Raw genomic sequence first — 21,919 nt, 5'->3', positions numbered from 1 at the left:
AATCTCTAATCTGAACCTATTCTCCAGCAGTTTCTGGCCATTGTTCCTCATCACCCCAGGTGCTGCTGGTTTTTTAACTGTTTGCTAACTGTGGTATGTGTTTCTGCTTTTAGTAGATTCTGACCTGGCTTTGAAGTTTTCACATCCTCTTGCTAAGCTCTTGGGGTGGGCAGGAGGGTATGTGCATGCCATAGCAATGTCTACAAATTAATTAAATAAATGGGTATCTAGCTATTATTACCTAATGAAAGGGAGATGTTCTTTGTGTGGCTTTTTCTATTTTTTTTTTATGTAAAAGTTAGAAATGTTTGGAAATAGTGATATTTTTGCAAGCATTTTCAGAAAAAAAACACCAAGAAAAAATAATCTATTGAGATTTTTATTTTCAACTGTCTCAATTAATCTTTTTTAAGGAAACTGTCTTCAGAATGGTCCACAATTTTGAGACCTTCATTATTTTTTTTCCTGCATTCTTAGCTCTCCCACCTCTTATGAATATCAGAAATAAGCAGTGAAATGAGGCCTTGGTGAACAGAGAATATTTGTTACAGTTTTACTAAATGTTTTATCCTGACTGTAGGAAACCTAAAATAAGGGCTGAGAAGCAAGGTGATGTTGCTAGTAGCCTAGCAATATTGTGGGTGCAATATCAGTGATTTTTATTGTAAGCTAGAGTGTGTGTAATGTTTTAAAAACCCGATACAAGTACTTAGAACAGCCATGAAATAAAGCCGTGGCAGGATTGTAGTATTAATTCAAAATGGATCCCTAAGAGAGCTCAACTTAGGGTATAAGCTGAGATGAGCTCTTAGCTACTCCACTGGATCCTAAGGGTAAGTGGCAAATTAAAAATTCATTATTCATTTTAATTGAGGATAATTATCAGTATTTTAGGAGGCACACTTCAAAGTTCTTCAGCTCCCAGTACAAAAGAAGAGGATGCTGAGAAATCTGGGTGCCCTCACGAGAAAAGAGAAACAAATGAAAGAACTAAAGAGCCTCTGAGAAATACACACCATGCAATTCTATGGATAGCTGACGCTTGGCAGGCCAAATGCAGAGCTGGTACAAACTGCATGTAGGTCAGTGGAACTGCTGCACCCATTTACACCAGCTCCAGATTTGGTTTTGATGCTAAGTTTTTCCTTATAAAACCATCATTGCTCTAGTTAGGGAAGTTTTGCTGTTAATATTAAAAATAAAGGGCCAAATAATCATCCGGAATAAATTTGTATAGCTCCAAGCTATTTTAATTGATGTCATCTGGGGACTTGGCCTGGAATTTTCAGTTTTCTGTGCACAACTGGTAGCTCCTTCATCGATTAGGGCAATACTTCTCTGAGCTGGGGTAACCATTGGAGAACACGTTTCCTGAGATATATATAAAGACCTTTGAGAAAAAGTAAAAGGCACCCGAGCTACTGAAAACAGAAATAGAAAGGATTGCTTGCTATTTTGGGAGTTGTTAGCTGTCGTCCTAGTTTTATACCATCAAAGATGTATACCAGATATTGTCACTTTTTCCTGCAATGCATCAGTTCCCTTGTAAATGAGGCCAACCTTACAAAAATAAGCTTAGAGTCTTTTGTTCCTGCCCACAGCTTAAAGAAATAGAGACTGAATTCCAGGACCTGTGAAATCAATTAGCCCACCTCTTTGCCAATATAAGATGTCTTGGTAATTGTCTCCCATCTCCTTTGACTGTTTCACATTCTGATTGGTTCTACTGTCTGGATGATTTTTCCTAGTAATCATCTTTAATATTCAGTGTCTTAATTTCATGTTGTTACTGCCAATTAGAACCATTTTTACGAAGCAAAGCAAATCCCATCAGTATCTAAGGCTCCCATTATTCATATATAAGATGCAATTTATGCAAGGCTAGTTTGCCACACCTGTCCAGACCCACACTGAAATCAGTGGGGCTCTACATGGCACATTATTCTACTCATTTTCAATCAGTTGCAGGATTGAGGTCAGTCTTTATAGGCATTTGCACTATCCCAATCCTCCCTTACCTACCTAGCAAAGCTAAATGCATTTTAGCCTTTTTTCATCATCACATGAAATCTGCTTCTTTTGCAAAATAATTGTTTCACAGAATCATAGATTTTTTAATGCCAGAAGGCATCATTATGATGGCTTTTTCCCACATCCTGCAGTAATCAGTCTATGGAAATTCACCAAGAAATGGTGACTCTGTCATACCCTTTGCTATGCTGTGCACTTCCATTCTTAAAAATCCATGCCTTTTCTTCTACTTTAGATTTGTCTAGCTTCATCTCCCAGCTTCATCTCTTTTTACACCTTTGTCTTTTATCAGGTATGCATTCACCATGACTTTTTTTTTCTGGCGCCAAGCTGATGAAAACTAAATTATTATTTCAGGTATGTTTTTACCAGAGCCACACACAAATTAATATTACTGATGTTGATTATGTCATTTTAGTCCCTTATTTTTAGTATAGCTTGTTGTTGTTTTATTTTTATTATACATCTTTGTAGTAAAATGACTTTGCAAAACACTTTCTAATGATATTTTTTTAAGTAGGCAGGACCCTGAAGATTGATAGTCCAAAATAGGCAAACACAAAGGTAAATGAGAAAGGGAAGTGAAAACAAATGAGCATAATGTAAGTTATTCTCTACTACAGTAAGGGTTATATTCTATTTCACTTTTATGTGACTTAGTGTTGTTTGCCTAGCCATGGAAGTTCAATTTTGGGCACTTCCACAGAATTTAGGTTCTATTTTTGTTTGTATTTGCCCTATGCTTTGCTTCTGAGCATGCTCAGAAGGCTGCATGATGGCTATGTAAGCTCCAGGGCAGAGCAGGATCTCCTTGATATGCAAGTCATGCTACAAACATTCCCAAAACTTTCATCAAAAAAAAAAATAACACAACTAGTGACTGGGGAAGGAAGCCCTCCTACCCTCTAATCTGGAATTAGTTGTGGTGTTTGCCCAAGCAATTGGACACCTGGTTCCAGCTCCTGTTGATCCTGTTTTCCAATTCCCAACAGAGTTCGCTAGCCAGCAGACCGGGATTAGGCACTGAGCAATGTAGCCCTCCTTTAGCCTATTGTATTAAAAGGAGTGAGGTCCTCCTCTATTTTACTTCAGGCAGTTAAGTGATCTCATTTGCTGTAACTGCCTATAATGCACACAGGTAAAAGAGTCTCAAAGCCTTGCAAGTACCAAAAATTGCACTTGCAGGACAGGAAGAATGATTGAGGGGGAAGGAAGGGAGTACCAAAAGATGAAAGAGGATACATATACAGATGCAGAGTCTCAAAAGAGATGATGGGAAATTTGAACTTCACATGGATGAGGAAAAGAAGCCAGAAAGGTGGGTGTGGTGGCTAGGAAACGTTATTTTATCTGCAGCATGATGGAAGCAAGAGAGCAGACAAGATGGGGAGAGCAGAGAGGAGGAGGAGGATACAACTCTCCATGTGGGAGAGAGTTATAGCATAAACCAAAGTTTCAGCTGTAGGAAGAGGGATATTGGAAATACTGTAGAAACCCTGTTATCTCCCTGTTGTATGATATACAACATCTCCTGGCTTCTAGCCTTAAATGCAGTTATGACTAGTTGGTTGTCCACAAGCACATCTTTCTGGGCATTTTGTTTTACTCCCCCTGTGTTTAATCTGAGCTTGAATTATCCATTTAAAGTCTTATTTTGTTATAATCTTTCTTCTTGTAAGTCAGGGGAGGAAATGGGATAATGGTGTGACACACCAGCATGTCAATAAAAGACAAGCTGTCATTTTCTGGTAGTAGTCACACAATGGGGATCAGGGTAGCAAAGTTTATACTCTGCATCCCAGCAGGGACCATTATTCATGGAGATTTACCCATCCATCCATTTAACCAGCCAACTTGTTATAATGCCTCCATCAGTATCTGAGATTCTTTGTTTTGAAGGTGCTACCAACCACACAAGACCTGGGTCAGTCCAAATCCTCAGGTTTCTGGAAGTAAATATTCCTGGATATGCGCACATACACTCCCATAATGGTAGAATTTGCTATCTGCCATTCATTGCCATACCCTTCATTTTCAGGTACTTTTCCAGAACTAATACAAATCCCTCTTCATGATGTCTCTATTAAAGAACCGAGTATTCATCTTTTTCTCCTTAATCAGTAGTTATCTGGGTTATCTCAAACATTTCAAATAAATCTCAACAGTTTTTCTGGAGCCTCTGTGAGCCTGTTTCATCAATATATGTTCATGGCTCTGATGCAGGGGTAATGACTCTTGCTTGGTTCCAGCTGCTATTGCCAGTTCCCAGATGAACTGGTTTCCTGGCTGTCTGTTTGGGCAGTTGTTTGTGTGATTCATAGAGTAAAACTATTGTTTCTTTATGTTTCCATTCTTTTCATGGAAAATCAAACCCTCATTTATCCTTGTGTCTCAGCAGAGGAAACTAACCCTGCTGTTGAACAGAGAGATTTATATTAGCATGTCTACCCTTGTTTCAAGTTTTTTTTTTCACCACCTGAATAGCTCTCCTGGTCACTACTGACTGGCACAGGATGTATTTTGACAAGATGAATGCGCACTCAGATTTTTGGACATCTGAGCCATTGTGAGGCATTCCCTCTAGTATTAAATGCTTTTCCTATTATATTTTGACATAGATACTCAGCACACAATTTGCATGTGTTCATTTTGAAACTCCCATGAACTGATGAATCGTATGAATCCCATGAATCATGAATCAATGAATCTCTTTCATAGTCAAGCAGTCTTTAGCATGGATTGGGTTTAAGGGCCAATGTAATCAGCTTGAAATGAGTCACAGTAGTGGCTATGTTCTGAGAAAAGCAGTCAGGCTTACACAAGCCAGATCAAAGTATAATTATATATGAGGTGAGTCCTGGGTACATCGCACCAATCCACTTCACCATAAGAACAGTGGGAGTGACTGCAGCATGGCACTCCCTTGGCCTGAGCGCTCCTGGCTCTTGTGTGTCCTTTTGCCCACCCTCGACCCCTCCCGCCCTCTCTGTGCTCCCTACATGCTGTGCCCCCAGCGCCTTGTCCCTGCCGGCTAGTCAGCCCCAGACTTTGGCCCTTATGGCCTAAGAGCTCAGTATTAACAACATCAATTAATATTAATTAACTATAAGCATTAATTAATAATACAACTATAATGTTTATATTATAATAGTCATAATATATGTATATTGTTTTATTGAATGGGGTGCCACTAAGTACCGAAAAGTTTGAGAGGGGTGCCTTGCATCTGAAACGATTGAGAACCAATGGACTAACTAAATGGGGGATTCATAAGCTTTTCTGAAGTCAAGCATACTTCATCTAAACACGGCTGAAAAGATTTGCATTGTGTCAGTTATTTATCTTTATTGTTTACTTCTGGGCCTACTTTTTTTTCTCCTTGGTAGATTTTTTTTTTTTAAATGGTTGAGGTCTCAACCACCAAAAAGATGTTAGAACCCAAGTAAGGAAGTCCAGTGAAAGAGGCACTGTAATATCAAAAGTTGTAAAGCTCTTTGAATGTTGTTCTAAGATGTTCCATGCTCTTTTACCTCTGTTGAAGTCCACGCTTGCTTTTACTTTTCATCTCTCTCATCAGTGGCTTGTACAAGACCCTTCAATCCTGTATCTGCCATGTTCATACTAATCCTCTTCCCCTTCTGGTGACTGCCAAGTCAGAGAGCAGGCAAGCAGCTTCCTGTGATGCCCATGCATCTTTCTAATCAGGCAACAGAAGGAGCTGTCAGGCTTTGCTCCCTGGAGACCAAACGTATCTTTTCCATGATACACTCAGACTTTGCTGGCCTGCGGCACAAGAATTTTGAGTCTGTCTTTGCACCTGGCTCCTCTTTGGATGGCAGCATGCAGAGCTGCTGCTGCTGCTGCTACTTCTGCTACTCAGCCTTAGGCCCTCTCACACACCTAGATTTGTTTCTTGAGCTGACATTAAAAATTTAAGTACATGGAAACTGTTGTGCATGCAAGTGCACCAAGTTATAAGTTGGATGGCAGCCCCAGAAAAGCCCACCAACTGCTGCTGAACCAGCTCATCCTAAAGTAAATATATAAATGAGAGCAAAAGATGAATGTATCAGTGATGCTTCCTGTATCAGGAGCTATAATAAATAGGTGTGCTTCAAGGCTAGTAAATGAAAACACGTATGTTATTCAGAAATTGTTAGGCATTCATCTGCCTCATTCTGACTGAGAATTATAAGCTCTACCCCCCCTCCCCTCCATGCTGGCTAGGCAGTAATTCTTCCTTTTAGTTTCTTTTTATCAAAGATGTGAATAATGTATGCTTCGTATAAGGAAAAGTGGGAGTCAAGAGGAGTCATAAGCAAGGACTTGGAAGTAGTCAAAAAGAAAAAAATGCACTAGCCAATGACAACATAGGGCTTAATACTATAGAATGGGAAAATGTAACATAAGTTAACCATGCTTCCACTGCCAGCAAGACTTATATGTTTCCATGACAGCATGTCAGTTCTATCCATATGCTTTCTATAACATACATAATACACCCGACAGATGGAGCTTAACTCCTCCAATCAGGTTTGCTATAGGTCAATATGTTTTCAGCTAACATTGTATTACTACTATTAATGTACACGGTGTTAGGGCTGAGTAACAATAAGGACTAAGCTTACAATCATAGAAGTCAGAAAAAATTAGACTATAGAATGAAACTCCCACCCCCACGGCCTGTTACACCTAAGTATGGCTGATGTCGAAATCAGCTGAGTAACTTTGAAGACTGGTCTTTATTTGCTTCAATACATGGAGTCAACTGGATGAGTTTAATAGAAAAAGAAGGAAACCTGCCACTTTTTTCCTTTGGGCTTCTTTGGACTATCTTCTTTTTAAAAAAAAAAGTGGTTGTGCTTTGCTGTGATGAATGGTCAGTGTTTCTGACATGTGGTTTTTATTGTTCTTATTTGGAAATGTATTTTTTTTAAAAAACAGGTTATATTCTGATGGATAAAAATTGAGGCTTGCAATATATAACAGTATTTTGTCTTTAATTGTATGTATTTAAAAATGACCCTTTCCTGATTCTGCTGAGAGAGAAAAAGGAGAGAGAAAATGTCAGTTTCCTTTAGCACTTCAGAAGTCCTTCCATTCAACATGCTAGACAATCAGTGTGTTGTTTTGCCAAAAGTAGGGCAGCCTGGTACCTGGGGATAAGGGGTCCACCTGTTTCTCCTGGGCAAGAATACTGGATCGTCCCCCTCCTGTAGTCTCTAATGTATGTGCACTACTTGTTGTTGTTACTACCTGTATCTGTTCTGCCATCATGAAGCTTCAGTGTAGCACTGCCACTGTTTAAAGTTTCATGGGAAGAGCTGCACAAAAGAAGCCAGCTGCAGTGCACAACAAGATTTATTTGTCCTACAAAACCCTGGAACCATGCTTGGAGACCAGCTACTTGATCCGTATCCATTAACTGTTGCATAAAAATAGACATCTTTCACTTACAGAGCACTTCTGTAACAGTGGCTACAATAAACGTACTTCTCAATTATTACATTCACCTGTTCTGATGCTTGTTTTCCAGTTTTCTTTCTCATCAGCAGTTTTAAATGCAATTAAAAGCTGGTTACAGAAACTCACTAATATTTTGGGAGCCCCAAATCATACATAAGACTTTTCCTGTTTGTGATTTGAATGAAGAAGAGGAAACCATGACGTTCCTCTTCTCTCCCATGGCCAAATCTGGTTACTATGCTGGTGCAATTCCCTATTGACCAAAAGGGTTCTTACTTGCATACAAGGTTCTGCAGCCACTGTTTCATTTTTATTATTTCTTTTGGTTATCACTTCTTTTGGCCAACAAGATAAGCCATAGGCTGAAATCTGAGCACTACAGTTTATTAGACCTATAGTTTTCTGGGCTTCAGGACTAAAAAAATAAATAAAACTTGCATTTCTAATAGCGCCTTTCATCAAAGTATTTTCAAATTTAAGCATGAATGAATTCCTCCTGGAAATGTCTGTGAAAAGCAAACCGTTCTTCCCTCTGGCCTTCTTCCTAAGTGCTCAGTTGTACCTTTCTAGGTCCTGAAATGGAGAAGGTACAAATCCTAGTGAAAGGGGTCCTTAGAGAGGCAACAATTCTCTCAGATCTTTCCAGAGCACAGTGTGCCTGTTAGTACACCAGTTCAAGGATGCAGCATGCTTAGCCAGGCCTGCTAACCAGCATGAACAGAGAAGCATGGCCCCAACGCCTCATCTTCTCTTTTGCAATTCATAGTAGGAGGAATTGTAATTAATATAATTATGCCCAGAAGATGCAGAGGATTTTAGGGAACAGAGGTAAGAAGTTCATGTGCCTTTACCCAGGAACATGGCAGCCAAATACAGCTTTACCTTAACTGCACAAAAAGAGTCCGTGAATGAAAATGTGTGTAGTTTAACTGAGGGTGCGTCTGTTGTCGCCCAGTTGAGAAGAGTAGCTAACACTGCTCACAGAAGCAGAGGTTTCTGTTCTAGCCAACCTACCAGATGTATAATGATCTGATTACTCTGAATAGGCTCAGCAAAAACAGGGAACCAGAACCGTCACTGTATCATGTCATGTCAGATGTTCTCTAGAACAGTGGGTATGACGATGGAATGGGAAACATGGAAGGGAAGTTTCACATAGTAGATTACCTCTGATTCCATTGAGTGTAATGGCAACACCCCAAATGAAACTGACAGGTGTTTTACCATTGAGCATAATAGTCAGGTACAGACATTAAACTTTATTGGTATACGTGATCGGAAACCAGTCAACACCTGTAACAAACAGAAGTATGGCACACACAGACTGGTTTAAAAATGGTGGAACCCAGTCTAAGAGTTGCCACCACCTTCATTCCCCCTACCTCCCCACAGAAGGGCAAATGTCTGTTAGGTTCACTACTGATCTAAATCACGTTGCTTACAGAAAACACATAAATTAGCTTGATTCCACCTGGGGCTTTTTGCAACTATCCTGCTTTGGGACTCTGAGTTAGCTAACCCTCAGTTACCAAGTATGAAGACATTTCACATGGAGAAATGCAGCATCTGAAGTACAGGCATTTCCCTGTGCCATAAAGTACATTGTGTTCCTGACTGATCATCCGTCTCCACCTGATTTTATGTCTTCAAAACTGTGTGAGTACGTGTTACTACTCATTGTGACTTTTCATGTAGGCTTTTCGTTTTTCCCTCCTCCTCAGATCGAATTGCACAGAATATCATTAAGTCCCATTTGGAGACATGCCAATATACAATGGAAGAACTACACCAGCTAGCGTGGCAGACCCACACATATGAAGAAATTAAAGTTTATCAGAGCAAGGTACAATCCCATTAACATTTCTTCTCTTGCTTCAGTTTTATAGAGATTTAGTGCAGTATGTCTGGTAAGGACTTGCTTATCAATGCCCACTAAGGGTCCACACCCTTGGAGTGGGAAAGAGCAATTTGATATTAGAGGAATTTGGCAACTTAAACCTTAGTATGATCAGGGCCATTGCAAGGTCATAAAATGAGTTTTCCCTAACTAATCTGTGGATTAATCGTTTCCCAAAAAGAGAAGATTTGAATCCTATATGTTGGAATTTTTTTTAGAGAAGACAGTTTTGTTTTAATGTATTATTTGCATATAAAATTTGTTCAGAAAATGTCTTTCACTAGCAGCCCTTCAAATACAACCTAGTCCATAAAAATCATTTTCATCCATAGTAATGATTCTGCAGTCAGAATATAGCTGACAATTTAGTTTATCATGTACAAGACAAAACAGAGGCCAGTTTGATTTGTTGACATCTGTGGCTCTGCAATTCCAACAGAAATTAACTTACTGTAGCCAGTAAAATAAGCCCAGGTGAATGAAAGGCACAGCAGAAAAACTCACAAAAGAGTAATATGGGTGCTGACAGATGTGACAGTTGGTTACACAATTGGCCACTGAAAAGGATCTATAGCCATGCACTGACAGAAGTGCATGGCTGCAGAACGCTTTAAAAATCCCAATTGTGCAACAGTCTGAACCCTCATTATATGAGGGTTCAGATGAAGGTGCTCCAAGGCACAGCATCTTCATTAACATCTGCCAGTGTGGCCAGGAGCTCTGCTTCCTATACTGGTGTCAGAATGGGAGGGTGGGGAGTGAGTGGATGGAGCTCATTCTGGGGGTTGCCCAGTTGGTGCTGGAGAGTAGGGCAGGTGGACTGGAGTTTCCCACCTCCAGCATCAGCTAGGCAACCCCCAGAATAAGCCCCCTCCCCACCACCCCACCCCCCATTCCAGCAACAGTACTGGAGCTTGGATGGAGGAAAGGTGGGGCTGGGGGAGAGTGGGCAGCTGCTCTAAACTGCAGTTCATCTCCCAGTCCCCAGGACCCATCAGTGAATGTCTGTTGGGTCCCAGGAATAGCTACAAAGTACCTACAAAGTGCCATGAGTTACAACGGGGAGCTTCACATCTTTCAGTGCCCTGTTTTCCGAGATATTCTGCTAAATGTGTGCAGTTATTGTTCAACTGTAATCACACTTTAATTATTTTGAAAAGTTTATTAAACTTACCAGAAGTTTTTTTAGCAAGTAACTCAGTAGCATTATTTCTCTGCTGCTAGCAATATATTTGCATATTTAAATTCCTTAATCATCATGAGCTTTATACACGCACGCACACACACACTTATGTATGTATGTATATTCCACAGAAACACCTCCACTAAAAGAACATTTTAGCATTTCAAAATCAGACTCTCAGAAGTCAGGTAACACCAGAGATAAGACCAAATGCATTATGGAAATAGTTTTATAATGGGAAGTGTCATTCAACCTTAATAATAGGAGCTACTTCCAGCTTTGCCTATAACAAAATATAAACAGCCCATTTTGTGTGAGACAACATTATGTTCTTTAGCCTCTGAAGATTCTACTTGCTCACTGCTTTCCTTTTTAATGCATATTTTCCCTGGAAGACAAGAGAAGCACTGTGGCAGCAGTGTGCCATTCAGATCACTCATGCTATTCAGTATGTGGTGGAGTTTGCAAAGCGGATAACAGGCTTCATGGAGCTCTGTCAGAATGATCAAATTCTACTCCTTAAGTCAGGTGAGTGGAGGTCAGTGGCTGGAGATTTAGTTTAAAACATGCCAAATTAGAAATGTGTGTCAATGCTTGTTTTGAACATCATTTTCACTTTAAATAAACTTCACTTCTCTCTATCCCATCCAGCCCTCCTCAACTGCTTAATGCCTGCATGACTTTTTGTGCTGGTATAATATTCTCATCCCCTACTCTCCAAAGCCAATTGTGATTAGTGTCTGTAGAAAAATTTACTACTAATTGCAGAAGCTGCAATGCCTAACTTGAGGTGCAGTACAAGGAATTAGTCAACTGTGTTGGCTAAATCTGCATGCTACTGCCCCTTAAAAATCACCACTTGTCTTTAGTGGAACAAATCCAGGCTAAATAGGCCCTGCCTCTGTGGTCATCTCTAATCATTTTAATGAGGCTATAGCAGTACCCTCCAGCCAGTGCTCAGAAGGAGGAATCCCTGCTGGCACCAGTTACTCTTGGAATGAGAGGCTGGATGGTGACAGAACGTAATGACACAGTTGTTCTGCGTATGTGTGTGTGCACATGTGCATGGGGGCAGGGGAGTTCTTCCATCATGGCAACCAGTGATTGTCTGGCCTTCTTTTAGAATAACCATTCTCTGATGCACTCTGACGACATTTAGTTGTTAGGGATTCTGATTAAATTTACCATGACCCTGCAATAATTTAATTTAATTCAATGGGACAAGGCAGTATTGGTAATTAAGTGCATTACCCTGTCATGCCAGTATTCTGCTTCCTGGGCTTGTCAGAGTTTTCTCTGAGCTAGAGATGCACTTCATGTGATCCAAGAAAAAATCGTATGGCCATTCTGGAAAGCTATGTTCTCTCATCCTCCTTACTAGGAAGGATGTGACTTCTTTATCAAACTAAGATCATGGAGCCAGGGCAAAGTACAGAAAACCAACAGGATCCATGTCCCCACTTCTTTTCCCTGTGGGAAGTAGTAGGGAAGTGTGAGAAACAGGAGAAAGCCTTTGTTAACTTTTTCAGTTACATGAAGGAAATGCCAGGGGGTGCACTTTTCATTTTTAAAAAGTAGAACTTCCAGTTTTATATTAACTTACTGTCAGAAGAGTTTTCAAATAGCAAAAGATGTGAAACTGTAAATAAACGTGGGGGATTTGTAAATTTGCAATTTGTCCATAATTTGTATGGGAAATCCCCTAACCTTTCTGTTTTGAAAACAAAATCATACAGTTTCAATTCTAACCATTTGAATCCAACACTTTTAAAGGTTAGAAGCATTGAAAAGTGGTTGGAGAATATTGAATGGAAGTCTAGTTTCCAGTGGAAAAAACTATACATCAGAAGACGATTGACCAGTGTTAAAGTTGCAATTATTGTCACCCTAGCAATCTGCATTGTTTTTCAATCAAGAGTAGAGGCCTACATTATCAGGATGTGGTGTGGACTGTGAATTGCTATATTCTCTGGTCAAGCTAGAGAGATTGGGTGGTCAGTTTTCTCCAAAAGCCAGAGGAAATACCCTTCTGTCTTGCATGTTGTAGGCTTCAAGGGCTGCATTATTTGTGCCTGAAATCATTTTTAATTCTTATTTTTTTAGATATGGCAACTTTTATTTTTAAAAATGCCTTGAGATGCCTAAGTATCTTTCTGTGAAGTCTTTTTTGTGTGAATGCTTTGTGTGAATCATGTTCTTTCTGATGGCCAACAGGCTGCTTGGAAGTGGTTTTGGTGAGAATGTGCCGTGCCTTCAACCCACTCAACAACACCGTTCTGTTTGAAGGAAAGTATGGAGGAATGCAAATGTTCAAAGCCTTGGGTAGGTTTGATTTTTTATTTCCATAGAGTGAGCTGTAGATATGCCTTTCTACATGTGACAATACCCGAACATTTGAGCAGGAACACTCAGCATCAGCACTTGAGCTAAAGTAACTCCATTAGCTGCTAGTGGCAATACAATGTTTTTATTCCAATGGAAAGAGCACTGTGGAAAAGCAAGATGCTTCCCACAATGCCATGTAGTGATTGAATAAAATATGAATAAAGACTCTGAAATTTAGTTCCTAGCAATTTTTATCCCAAGCTCAATTTGTGCTTGATGTTGTGATGTACAAAAGTGTTCACTTAACCAAAGCACTTTCTCTCCCCCACACTTTTACTTGGCATCATAGCAAACAGATTTGCAAGCTAGCTTAAGAGCTGATACATTTCTAGCATTGACTTTGTCCTCTGTGATCTATAGGTTCTGATGATCTGGTGAATGAAGCATTTGACTTTGCAAAGAATTTGTGTTCCTTACAGCTGACTGAAGAGGAAATTGCCTTGTTTTCATCTGCTGTTCTGATATCGCCAGGTAGTTTGTTTTCTCCAAATACTTTAATGAATCTTCTTTTTCACTGCCTCCTTGTTCACATTTTTTGCCTATATAAACAGCTGTTGTTCCTACCTAAACCGGCACACTAAGTAATTGAAGAATATCTTGATCCTTCTCATTTACCCTAAAGCTTTCTTCAGTACTTACACTGACAGTAGTTAAACCTATTGGAAATAGACTTGAATTAAAATCTGGCTACAGCAGCCCAAAGAGCCACAGCTAGGCAGATTGTATGGCCTACCAGGTATGCAGAACTATTCTAGCCAGCTGTTCAGTACTTAAACTAAAAAATAAGTGGCTGGGTGTGAGCCAAGAATTGTCTCATCAGCACTCACAACATTGCCATAAGACAAAAGTGTAAATGAAGGAACGTGAAAAAGAGATTAAGAGCCAGAACATACATACTGTAATAGACGAAGGAAGTATGGTGTATGGTGGAGAACAAAGTTCCCTCAGGTGGAGCTTGAGAAAAGACTGTTCCTAATGGATACATGTTCTCTGTAGGATTTCCAAGCAGTACGAGGGCTCAGCTTTTCTCTAACCACTTTAAGACAGAAGGAACCTAAGGAATGAGCTGTGCCTTTCGGAGACTGTAGGAACTGCAGTTGTAACTAGCTTTATCTGGAGGATGGGAGCAGGCTGGCCAAGGGACTGCTTTGAGCTACCCACCTGCATACAGGACACAATACGAGATGCTCATTTAATGAGAATTTGCTCACTGGTACACAAAACGACCCATAACTTCTTCCCAAGCATGTGTGTTTAAATAAACACTGCCTGCCTGCATGAATGTTCATGGCAAAACAGATTAAAGGTTTTAAACATGGGGGGTTGGATCAGAGCACAAGCTGGATTTTTGAGACATGTTCATACATTAGTGGAGGAATTATAAAAAGTGCCTAAGGGAGTTATACACTTAATTCTCAATAAACGTTAATGGATATTGGGTGTCTAATTTCTTCAGGGGTGTACTTGGTAGCCGTGTTGGTCTGAGACATACAAAAAACTAGAACTCTTGGTTCCAAAATGATACCTTTTATTAGACCAACTGGAACTTGATTATTCCAGTTGGTCTAATAAAAGATATTATTTTGAACCAAGAGTTCTAATTTTTTTATATAACTTCTTCAGACCTTTTTTAAAACCCCAGCAATAATCATTTTATTTTTCACCCAGTTCTGCCCCAGACATCTTCTAGGTCATTCTGCCCCTTTTCACATCTCTGGAGGGGATTACTTTTCGATGGAATTAGACTAGCACAGATGGTGTCAACATGCATGGTATCTTCATTAATAACAGCTGCTGCAATGATTCTGCCCTCTGTTATTAGTACAGGAAAGAACACTTGTGTTCTTTGTTAGTTTGCCTAATGCAGGAAGAGATGATCCAGTGAGTAGCTAATGTTGTTTAGGGCCTTTGGCTTCTTAGATAGGTTTGTTTGCTGCAAGACTGCTCTTCAAAGATGTTTTTCCCATGCTGGAAGGTTTCTCAGTGACAGGACATAACTCAGGGAAGAGAGATCAGCAGCAGACCTCTCCAGCTGAGCTTTGTTTTACAGTACAAAGCCTATGTGACCTGGAGAGTGAAGCTTCAGGGTAGAAAACCCTGGGAGGGAACAGGCGTCACCTTGCATTGCCTTAAAAATGTTTATGGTGGCACAAAGTGAAAACAAATGGATGTCCGCACTCTTTGTGGCAGCACAATGTGGTCTCAACAAAAGATAGCAATTATTTATGCCACTTATTGCAGCAGACATCTATTTGCTTTATGGCAGGACAGCATAGATGGCCCGGAGCTGCCTGCACTCTCCAACTGCCCCAGGGTTTGAAGGGCTTAGTTCTGCATGCCCCAGGAATTTACAAACAGGATTGGGCCCCTCAAGCCTTGTGAGCACCCATTTGGTTTTCCCTACTTCCAGAGATTGCCAGGGGCATGTCTCTGGAAGCAGAGAACACAAAGCCTGTTGTCCCACAATATCAGAGGACAGGGCAACAGGCCACATGTGTTTCATCCAATGAAGCAGATTAGTTGTGCCAGGACAGCTGATATGCTTCATTTGGCAATGTCTGTCACTAGCCCCTGTGATCCGAGATGTAACCTTTCTTTGTCTTTGTCTTTGTCTTCATCAAAGGTCATGTCTTAATCTAATGTCATAAAACAGTTGGCTAAAAATATAGGACCCAATCCAAGGGATACTGAAGCGAATGGGATTTTTTTTTTCATTGCATTCAGTGGGCTTTTGGATCAAGCTAAGACAGAACATTCAGAGAAATCATAACCTTTCAGTTAAATCAGATTTCTATCCAATATTATGTCCCAAAGTATTGAGGAAGGGACTGAAAATACAGGCTTAGCCAGTGAGATGTGATCACAAAACAGTACCAGCAACTCTGAGACTATTGTGCCTTCTTTTAGGCCTGATCCAGAGCCAACTGAAATATTGGGAAGACTCATATTGACTTCAGGAAGGACTTCAATCCTTCAAATAGGATTTTGATAGAGCCTTTTATGAGATGTGTTTAGCTGTAGGTAGGCAGTTCAAGGATATCAGAATATTGATTCTACCATATGGTCTTCTAAACACTATTTTAGTTTAGAAATTACCAAAAGCTTTTACTTGCTGCTAGTACTTGCGGTTGACCGAGAATCTCTTACTCTTTTCTGCTTTCTGTAAAATGTTTGTGGATGTATTTAGTGGCTAAGAAAGTAAGTGATTCAGCACTGGCTTTGAGCCAACTGCACTGCAGGCAAGTGTTGTGAAAGCTTCCCCGTTAACTCTATTAATGTGTTTTAGTCCCGATACAGTACACCAGAGCTGCACCTTTTTTGAACAGAAACTATTTCTGCCATCCTTTATATAGTTGTGTCCTACAGATAAGTAGGAGCAGCTACCAAATTCTCATGTTCAGTGTAATCAAATCTAAGTGAAAGTCTAGTTACTCTAATAAAACACAGTTCCACCTTTCATTTCTAGGGTGGCTTCTTCCTATAGACAGACAAAAAAGCATTTTTAAGCTATTATTTTCCTTCTTCCTGTATCAGGCAACATATGCAAAAAGCAAGTGGTATGTGCCAAGCACTTCATTCTGTAATTGGGAGCACAGGGGTGAGATAAAAGACTGATGAGTTGAAACAGCATATGTGCCTTGAAAAACAATTTATCTGTTATGAGTAGGGCTGTGCCAATATTCAATTTTTCAGTTTAGCTACTGAACTGAAAAATTAAAAAAAAAAAAACCCAGATAAGATTGAACTGAATTTAAAGTATGTGGGGGGTTTTTCCTCCTGGATGAAATGGAAAACTTGAAAATCTCATTCCATTCACCACGAAATGATTTATTTGAGCTGATGCAACATGTTTTATTTTGTTCACATATTTAAAACAAAAATACCATAAGAGAATTAAGATCTAGATCCATTAGACTCCTGGATAAGCATTTGCTCTCTCCTTTCTAACCTATAGCTCAGGGGTTAGTATGCCCACAATGTATGTATGAGAGCCAGATCTAATTCCCACTTCTGATTGGTTTTGTATCCACATTGCCCTCCCTGCTTCACATCCCCAAGAGAGTGCTTTAGTGTTCTCACAATGGTGCACTCAGTCTTGCCTATTAATAGTCCTTCATGTTGTATAAATAACTGAACTCTCACTGAAACTGGATCTGGGCCTCCAGTCTCTGAGTGCCCTAACTATCAAGCTAGAGAGGCATTCTCATGGTCTCTGTCTCAGTGACTCAAAGTGAAACAGGATGCAACTTATCACAATGGAGGCCATCTTCAAATAGCCTAGTGCTTAAGGCTAGGTGCAGACATTATACTTAATCTGCTTTAAGCATGCAGGAAGTGCTATACAGCCATAACAGAACAGATATTCATGGCACATAAAGCACTTAAAAACGGCGGATCCCATGGGTGTCTGGAGCCTCTAGAGTCATGGGGGCACATGCCCTCCCTGACACCAGTCAGCAACCGGGGAGGCGATTCCCCGGCAGCTGATCCCGCTGGCCAGAGGAGTCCCCTGCAGCCAATCCCGTGTCCGATGTCACTCACTGCAAAAGTGGACACATTGCTTCCAGAACTCCTGTGGCCACTTCCAGAAGCGGCACAGCCACTTTTGCTGGCAGCCCCTCAGCCGGCACTTGCAGGGGAGGCAGTGCTGCTCCTGCCTGCTCCCCTGCCCGCTGGCTAAGCAGGGAGTGCAGCTGGACTGGGGATACACCGGCACCCTCTGGGGGAGCATGTGCACCCCTGTGCACCCCCTACGCATCGCCTCTGGTGGATCCCACTCTAAGTTAACCCTGGGTGGATGTATACTAACCTAAAGTGCTTTCTGTTAGAGCACTTTATTGAATGTCTGTGCCAGATCCCATCGAGGGTTAACTTAGAGCGTGACCACCACTATCCCAGGAGGCACTGTATGGTGCTGCTCAGCACAGTGCTGCTGTAGCTCCATTTGCTGTGCTCGAATGCTGGGCTGGCCCCACCCCCTCAGCTGTCACTTACCCAAGTCAGTGACAACCGCTGATCCCAGTCCCATGTGCAGCCTGGCCACGGAGAGGAAGTGAGGGTTCTGTCCCTGAAGCCACTCTGGACCGGCAACATGCTGCAGTCTGGCTGGGGGGTGCTGTTGGGGAAGCAATCTGGGGTCTCTCTCATGGCAACAGCTACCAGAGCAGCCCCTCTCCCCAGCCCAGCCCCTGCACCAGCTGGCGACCACCCTCGAACTACAGCTGGGGAGGGGAGGGGGAAGGGAACCCTATGCTGTGTGGACCCAGCTCAGCTTCCCCCCAACCCACAAGCCAGCAAGCTGTGGGGGGGGGGCTCCCCTCACTGTGGGGGGGCTCCCTTTTCTGCCCCCCACCCCAGCCACAGCCCCAGTGCAGTGAAAACCTGGAGCAGTCCCATGCTGCATACTTCTGGATGCAGCTGCCAGGTTGCTCAGGCAGTGGGGTGGGTAGGTGAATGGATCCCCTTGCTATGAGCTCCCCCTTCCCCCCAGTTTGCTGACTTGGGGCTTTGGTGGGGGGGAGGCGGCTGGGTCCACATGGCAGTGGGGCTCCATTCACCTACTCCCCAGCCCAAGTGATCTAGCAACTTAAGCCAGAAACTCCAGGGTAGGGCTGCTCTGGCTTTTCATTGCACCAGAAACTGCAGCCAGGAGCCAAGGGGAGAGTGGGGAGGAGGAGAAGGAAGCACCCTGTCACAAGGCTCACCCCCAATAGCTTGCTGGCTCAAGGACTGGGGGGCCAGGTCCACCTGACAGGGGGCCTTCCTTCTGCCCAGCTCCAGTTCTCAGTGTGGGGAAACAGTGGGCCAGGCTGCCCATCCTGCAGCTACTGACTGCTGCTGTCAAGAGGCTTGGGGTGGGGTGGGGGAGGAAGGGAGCCCCTTCCACCACTGGGACCCATCCTGGCCCCCAAAAAAGCCCCAGCTAGGAAACTGTGGGTGGCCCTGATTGGTGGGGGGGGGGCTTCCTTTCCCCCCCGCCAAGCCTCCTGACAGTAGCAAAACTGCCCAGCCCCATGTTTCATTGCACCAGGAGCTGGCTACTGTTCCTGGCTGTGTTATTCTCAAAAGATCAAGGAGTTAGACTTGTAGAAGAATACAGCTTGTTTTCAGAGAGCAGTACATTACCTACAGTTCTGCTGTTCCGCCCTGCAATCCCCAGGCCAATGTAACAACTCATACATAACACTCTTAAATATATCCACACATCTTTCCCCATTACATGTAACATATCCCCATGTAATACTAACGTTGGATGTTAGTTCAACCCATTGTTAAAGCACACTTCAACAGGTCTCTATTCGTCTTTGTGTTGGCTTTTTAACTCTAAGTGATTTTCTGTTTCTCTGCATTACCAATCCTTATTGGTTCACTTCATGTTTGGTTTCTTTGTTCAGATGTCTCGACTTCTGTGTCATTTTCAGTCTCCTCTGTCATTTCTTGTTGCTTTGTTGTTAGCTCTGTTTCCTTTGGTGAATGTCATGCTGCTGCTTCCTTTCTCACCTTTACAAGCTTCAAGTGTTATCTGTTCCTTCTCAATACCTGTCCTTCCAATGTAATTACTTTGTAGGATCTGAGAGCTACTTGATGGAAAACTAGTGATTTTTGTTTCCACGTTCGTCCATCTGAAACAAGCACCATATCTTTGTTGGGCAGTTATGCTAAGTCCCTGGAACCCCTGTCATAGTACCATTTTTGTTTGAGTTTGTTGAATTTTTTAATGTTTTCATGTTTTGCTTTTCATTCTGATGAGCATCACGCACAAGATTTGGCAGCCGAGTTTTGAGTTTCCTATTAAACAGCATTTCTGCTAGGGACAATCCATGTTTCATGGGTGTTGCCCTGTAATTTAAGAGTGACACATCCGTGTGTGCTTTTTTCAACGATCTGTTGAAACATCTGTAGCTTTTTTCAACAATGTCTTCACTATTTGTACTCCATTTCCCACCAGACTATTGGATTGTAGGTATTTAGGACTTGAAGTGTTGTGACGGAATCCATATTTGCTTGCAAACTCTTTAAAATCAAGACAGTTGAATTGTATTAAGGTGTGATCTAAGGTGTTTGGCCTGATCTGATACATTACGTAGCTATTTCCCTACAAAATTGATCATTCCCAGTAATCTTTGCACTCCTTCCTTATTCGTAGGGGGTTGCACATTTGTAATGGTTTTAACCCTTGAAGGACCAATTTCCACCCCTTTCTCAGAGAGCTTTTCTTCCAAATATGTTATTTCTTTGACCCAGAATTTGCATTTTTGTTTGTTCAGTTTCAAACCTCCTCTGTGAGCTCTTTCTAGTGCCTTTCTTAGCCTGAAGTTGTGTTCTTCCATAGTATTTCCCCAAACTAATACCTCATCAATATAAACCATAGTTCCATCAAGATCTTCAAAAATGTGTTGCACCTTTCTGTGAAATACTTCAGGTGCAGAACACAGTCAAAAGGAAGCCTGCAAAAGCAATACCTTCTGAAGGGTGTATTGAAGGTACATAATCTAGTGCTATTCTTTTCTTAGAACTTGCCAAAACCCAGAAGAGGCATCCAACGTGGAGAAATACTTAGCTTCAGCCACATTGCCAAAAACCTCTTCCCTGGTGGGAATGGGAAAATATTCCCTTTTGATGTATCTGTTCATTTGCTTAGGATCAAAATACAATCTCAAGGATCCATTTCTTTTTTCTATTAGGACCAGCGAATGAACCCAAGCAGTTGGTTGCTCTACTTTTTCTATTATGTCCATGTTAACTAATCTATCCAATTCCTTTTTCAGTTTCTCCCTTAGTACTAGGGGAACATTTCTTGGAACATGTATGGTGGGAGGATTTGGTTCTCTTAATTCTATTTTGTACTCAACATTTTCCCTATACTTTGAAACACATCATAAAACTCTTCTTCTATATTCTTGCTTTCTAGTCCTTCAATGGCATCCATCTGCTAATCAAACCTAGAGTTTTACATGTTCACAACTCAATAAATCGCACTAGCTTTCCTGGGACTGTTACAAACTAAACTTTTACTATATTACCCTTATGTCTAACATGCAGTGCACGAACAGCCTTGGTTGCAGTCATGTTCCTAGTATATGCCCTAAGTTTCACTTTCTTATTTTCATAGTACACAGATTTAGTTTTCATTTTTTGAATAATATATTCTGGTACTACACTGATCTGAGCCTCTGCATCTAATCTAAAAGATACCATTAGTCCATCAGTGTCCAGGGTGATTCTCCAATCATCAGAAGAATGAACTTCATCTTGCATTGTGTCAATGAGGAATTCTTCCTCTTTTTTGTTGCATTCAGCATGCACCTGCTGTTTCCTGTGTGGTGCATCCTGCTCTTTGCGGAAAACCTTGCAAAAGTGATTAAATCTTTTACATTTGCTGCAGCACTTACTGAATATGGGGCATTGCATGGGTTTGTGGTAACCCCCACAGCATCTGTAGCTGACCAGTGTTTCTTCAAGCACTTTTCTTTTCTCTCCACTTGCCTGCTTCGTAGTGCTGTCCTCCATTCTGTATTGCTCGTGTGTTGCCTTAGGCTTTAGCAGTCTTGTTACCCTATCTACTTCAGTTTTTTCTTCTTTTTCCTCCAGTTTCTGCAGCCTGGCATTTGTTTTCTCAGCCACTTGGCACATTCTAACTGCCTTTTCCAAATTAAGCTCAGGATCCTCTAACAGTCTTTTCCTGATGCTTGTATCCCTTATACCTAATGCTATTTGGTCTCTGATCATGAATTCTTTTAGGTCTCCATTGAAGAAACCGTGTGAAATTTTGCCAGCTGTTTCATTTAGACGTTGTTTTGACTCATTTCTAGCTTGAAACAGTGAACTCTAAATGAAACGAAGGGCTTCGAAATAGCCCCAAAACAAAATGAGAGTGGTCAAAACATTTTGAAAGTTTCAAAATGTGTCGAGTTTCAAAGCTGAAGCTGGGCTTGCCTGCAGGGAAACAGAAAGTA

At 41.4% G+C, this 21,919-nt stretch overlaps 1 protein-coding gene across 1 annotated transcript in view; it reads left to right on the top strand.

The window, feature by feature from the left end:
• Positions 1-21,919, top strand: part of RORB (RAR related orphan receptor B) — a 206,919-nt gene that overhangs the window by 172,252 nt on the left and 12,748 nt on the right. Inside the window, exons 5-8 of the mRNA XM_019517454.1 lie at positions 9,219-9,340; positions 10,973-11,105; positions 12,792-12,899; positions 13,323-13,433. Coding sequence (XP_019372999.1) covers positions 9,219-9,340; positions 10,973-11,105; positions 12,792-12,899; positions 13,323-13,433 — 474 coding nt within the window. The remainder of the gene's footprint in view (positions 1-9,218; positions 9,341-10,972; positions 11,106-12,791; positions 12,900-13,322; positions 13,434-21,919) is intronic.

This window comes from Gavialis gangeticus, unplaced genomic scaffold, assembly GCF_001723915.1.
Source record: "Gavialis gangeticus isolate Ggan-Ray unplaced genomic scaffold, GavGan_comp1, whole genome shotgun sequence".
Taxonomy (NCBI): domain Eukaryota; kingdom Metazoa; phylum Chordata; order Crocodylia; family Gavialidae; genus Gavialis; species Gavialis gangeticus.
The sequence above is the reverse complement of the archived record's forward strand: the minus strand, read 5'-3'. Positions and strand labels throughout refer to the sequence as shown.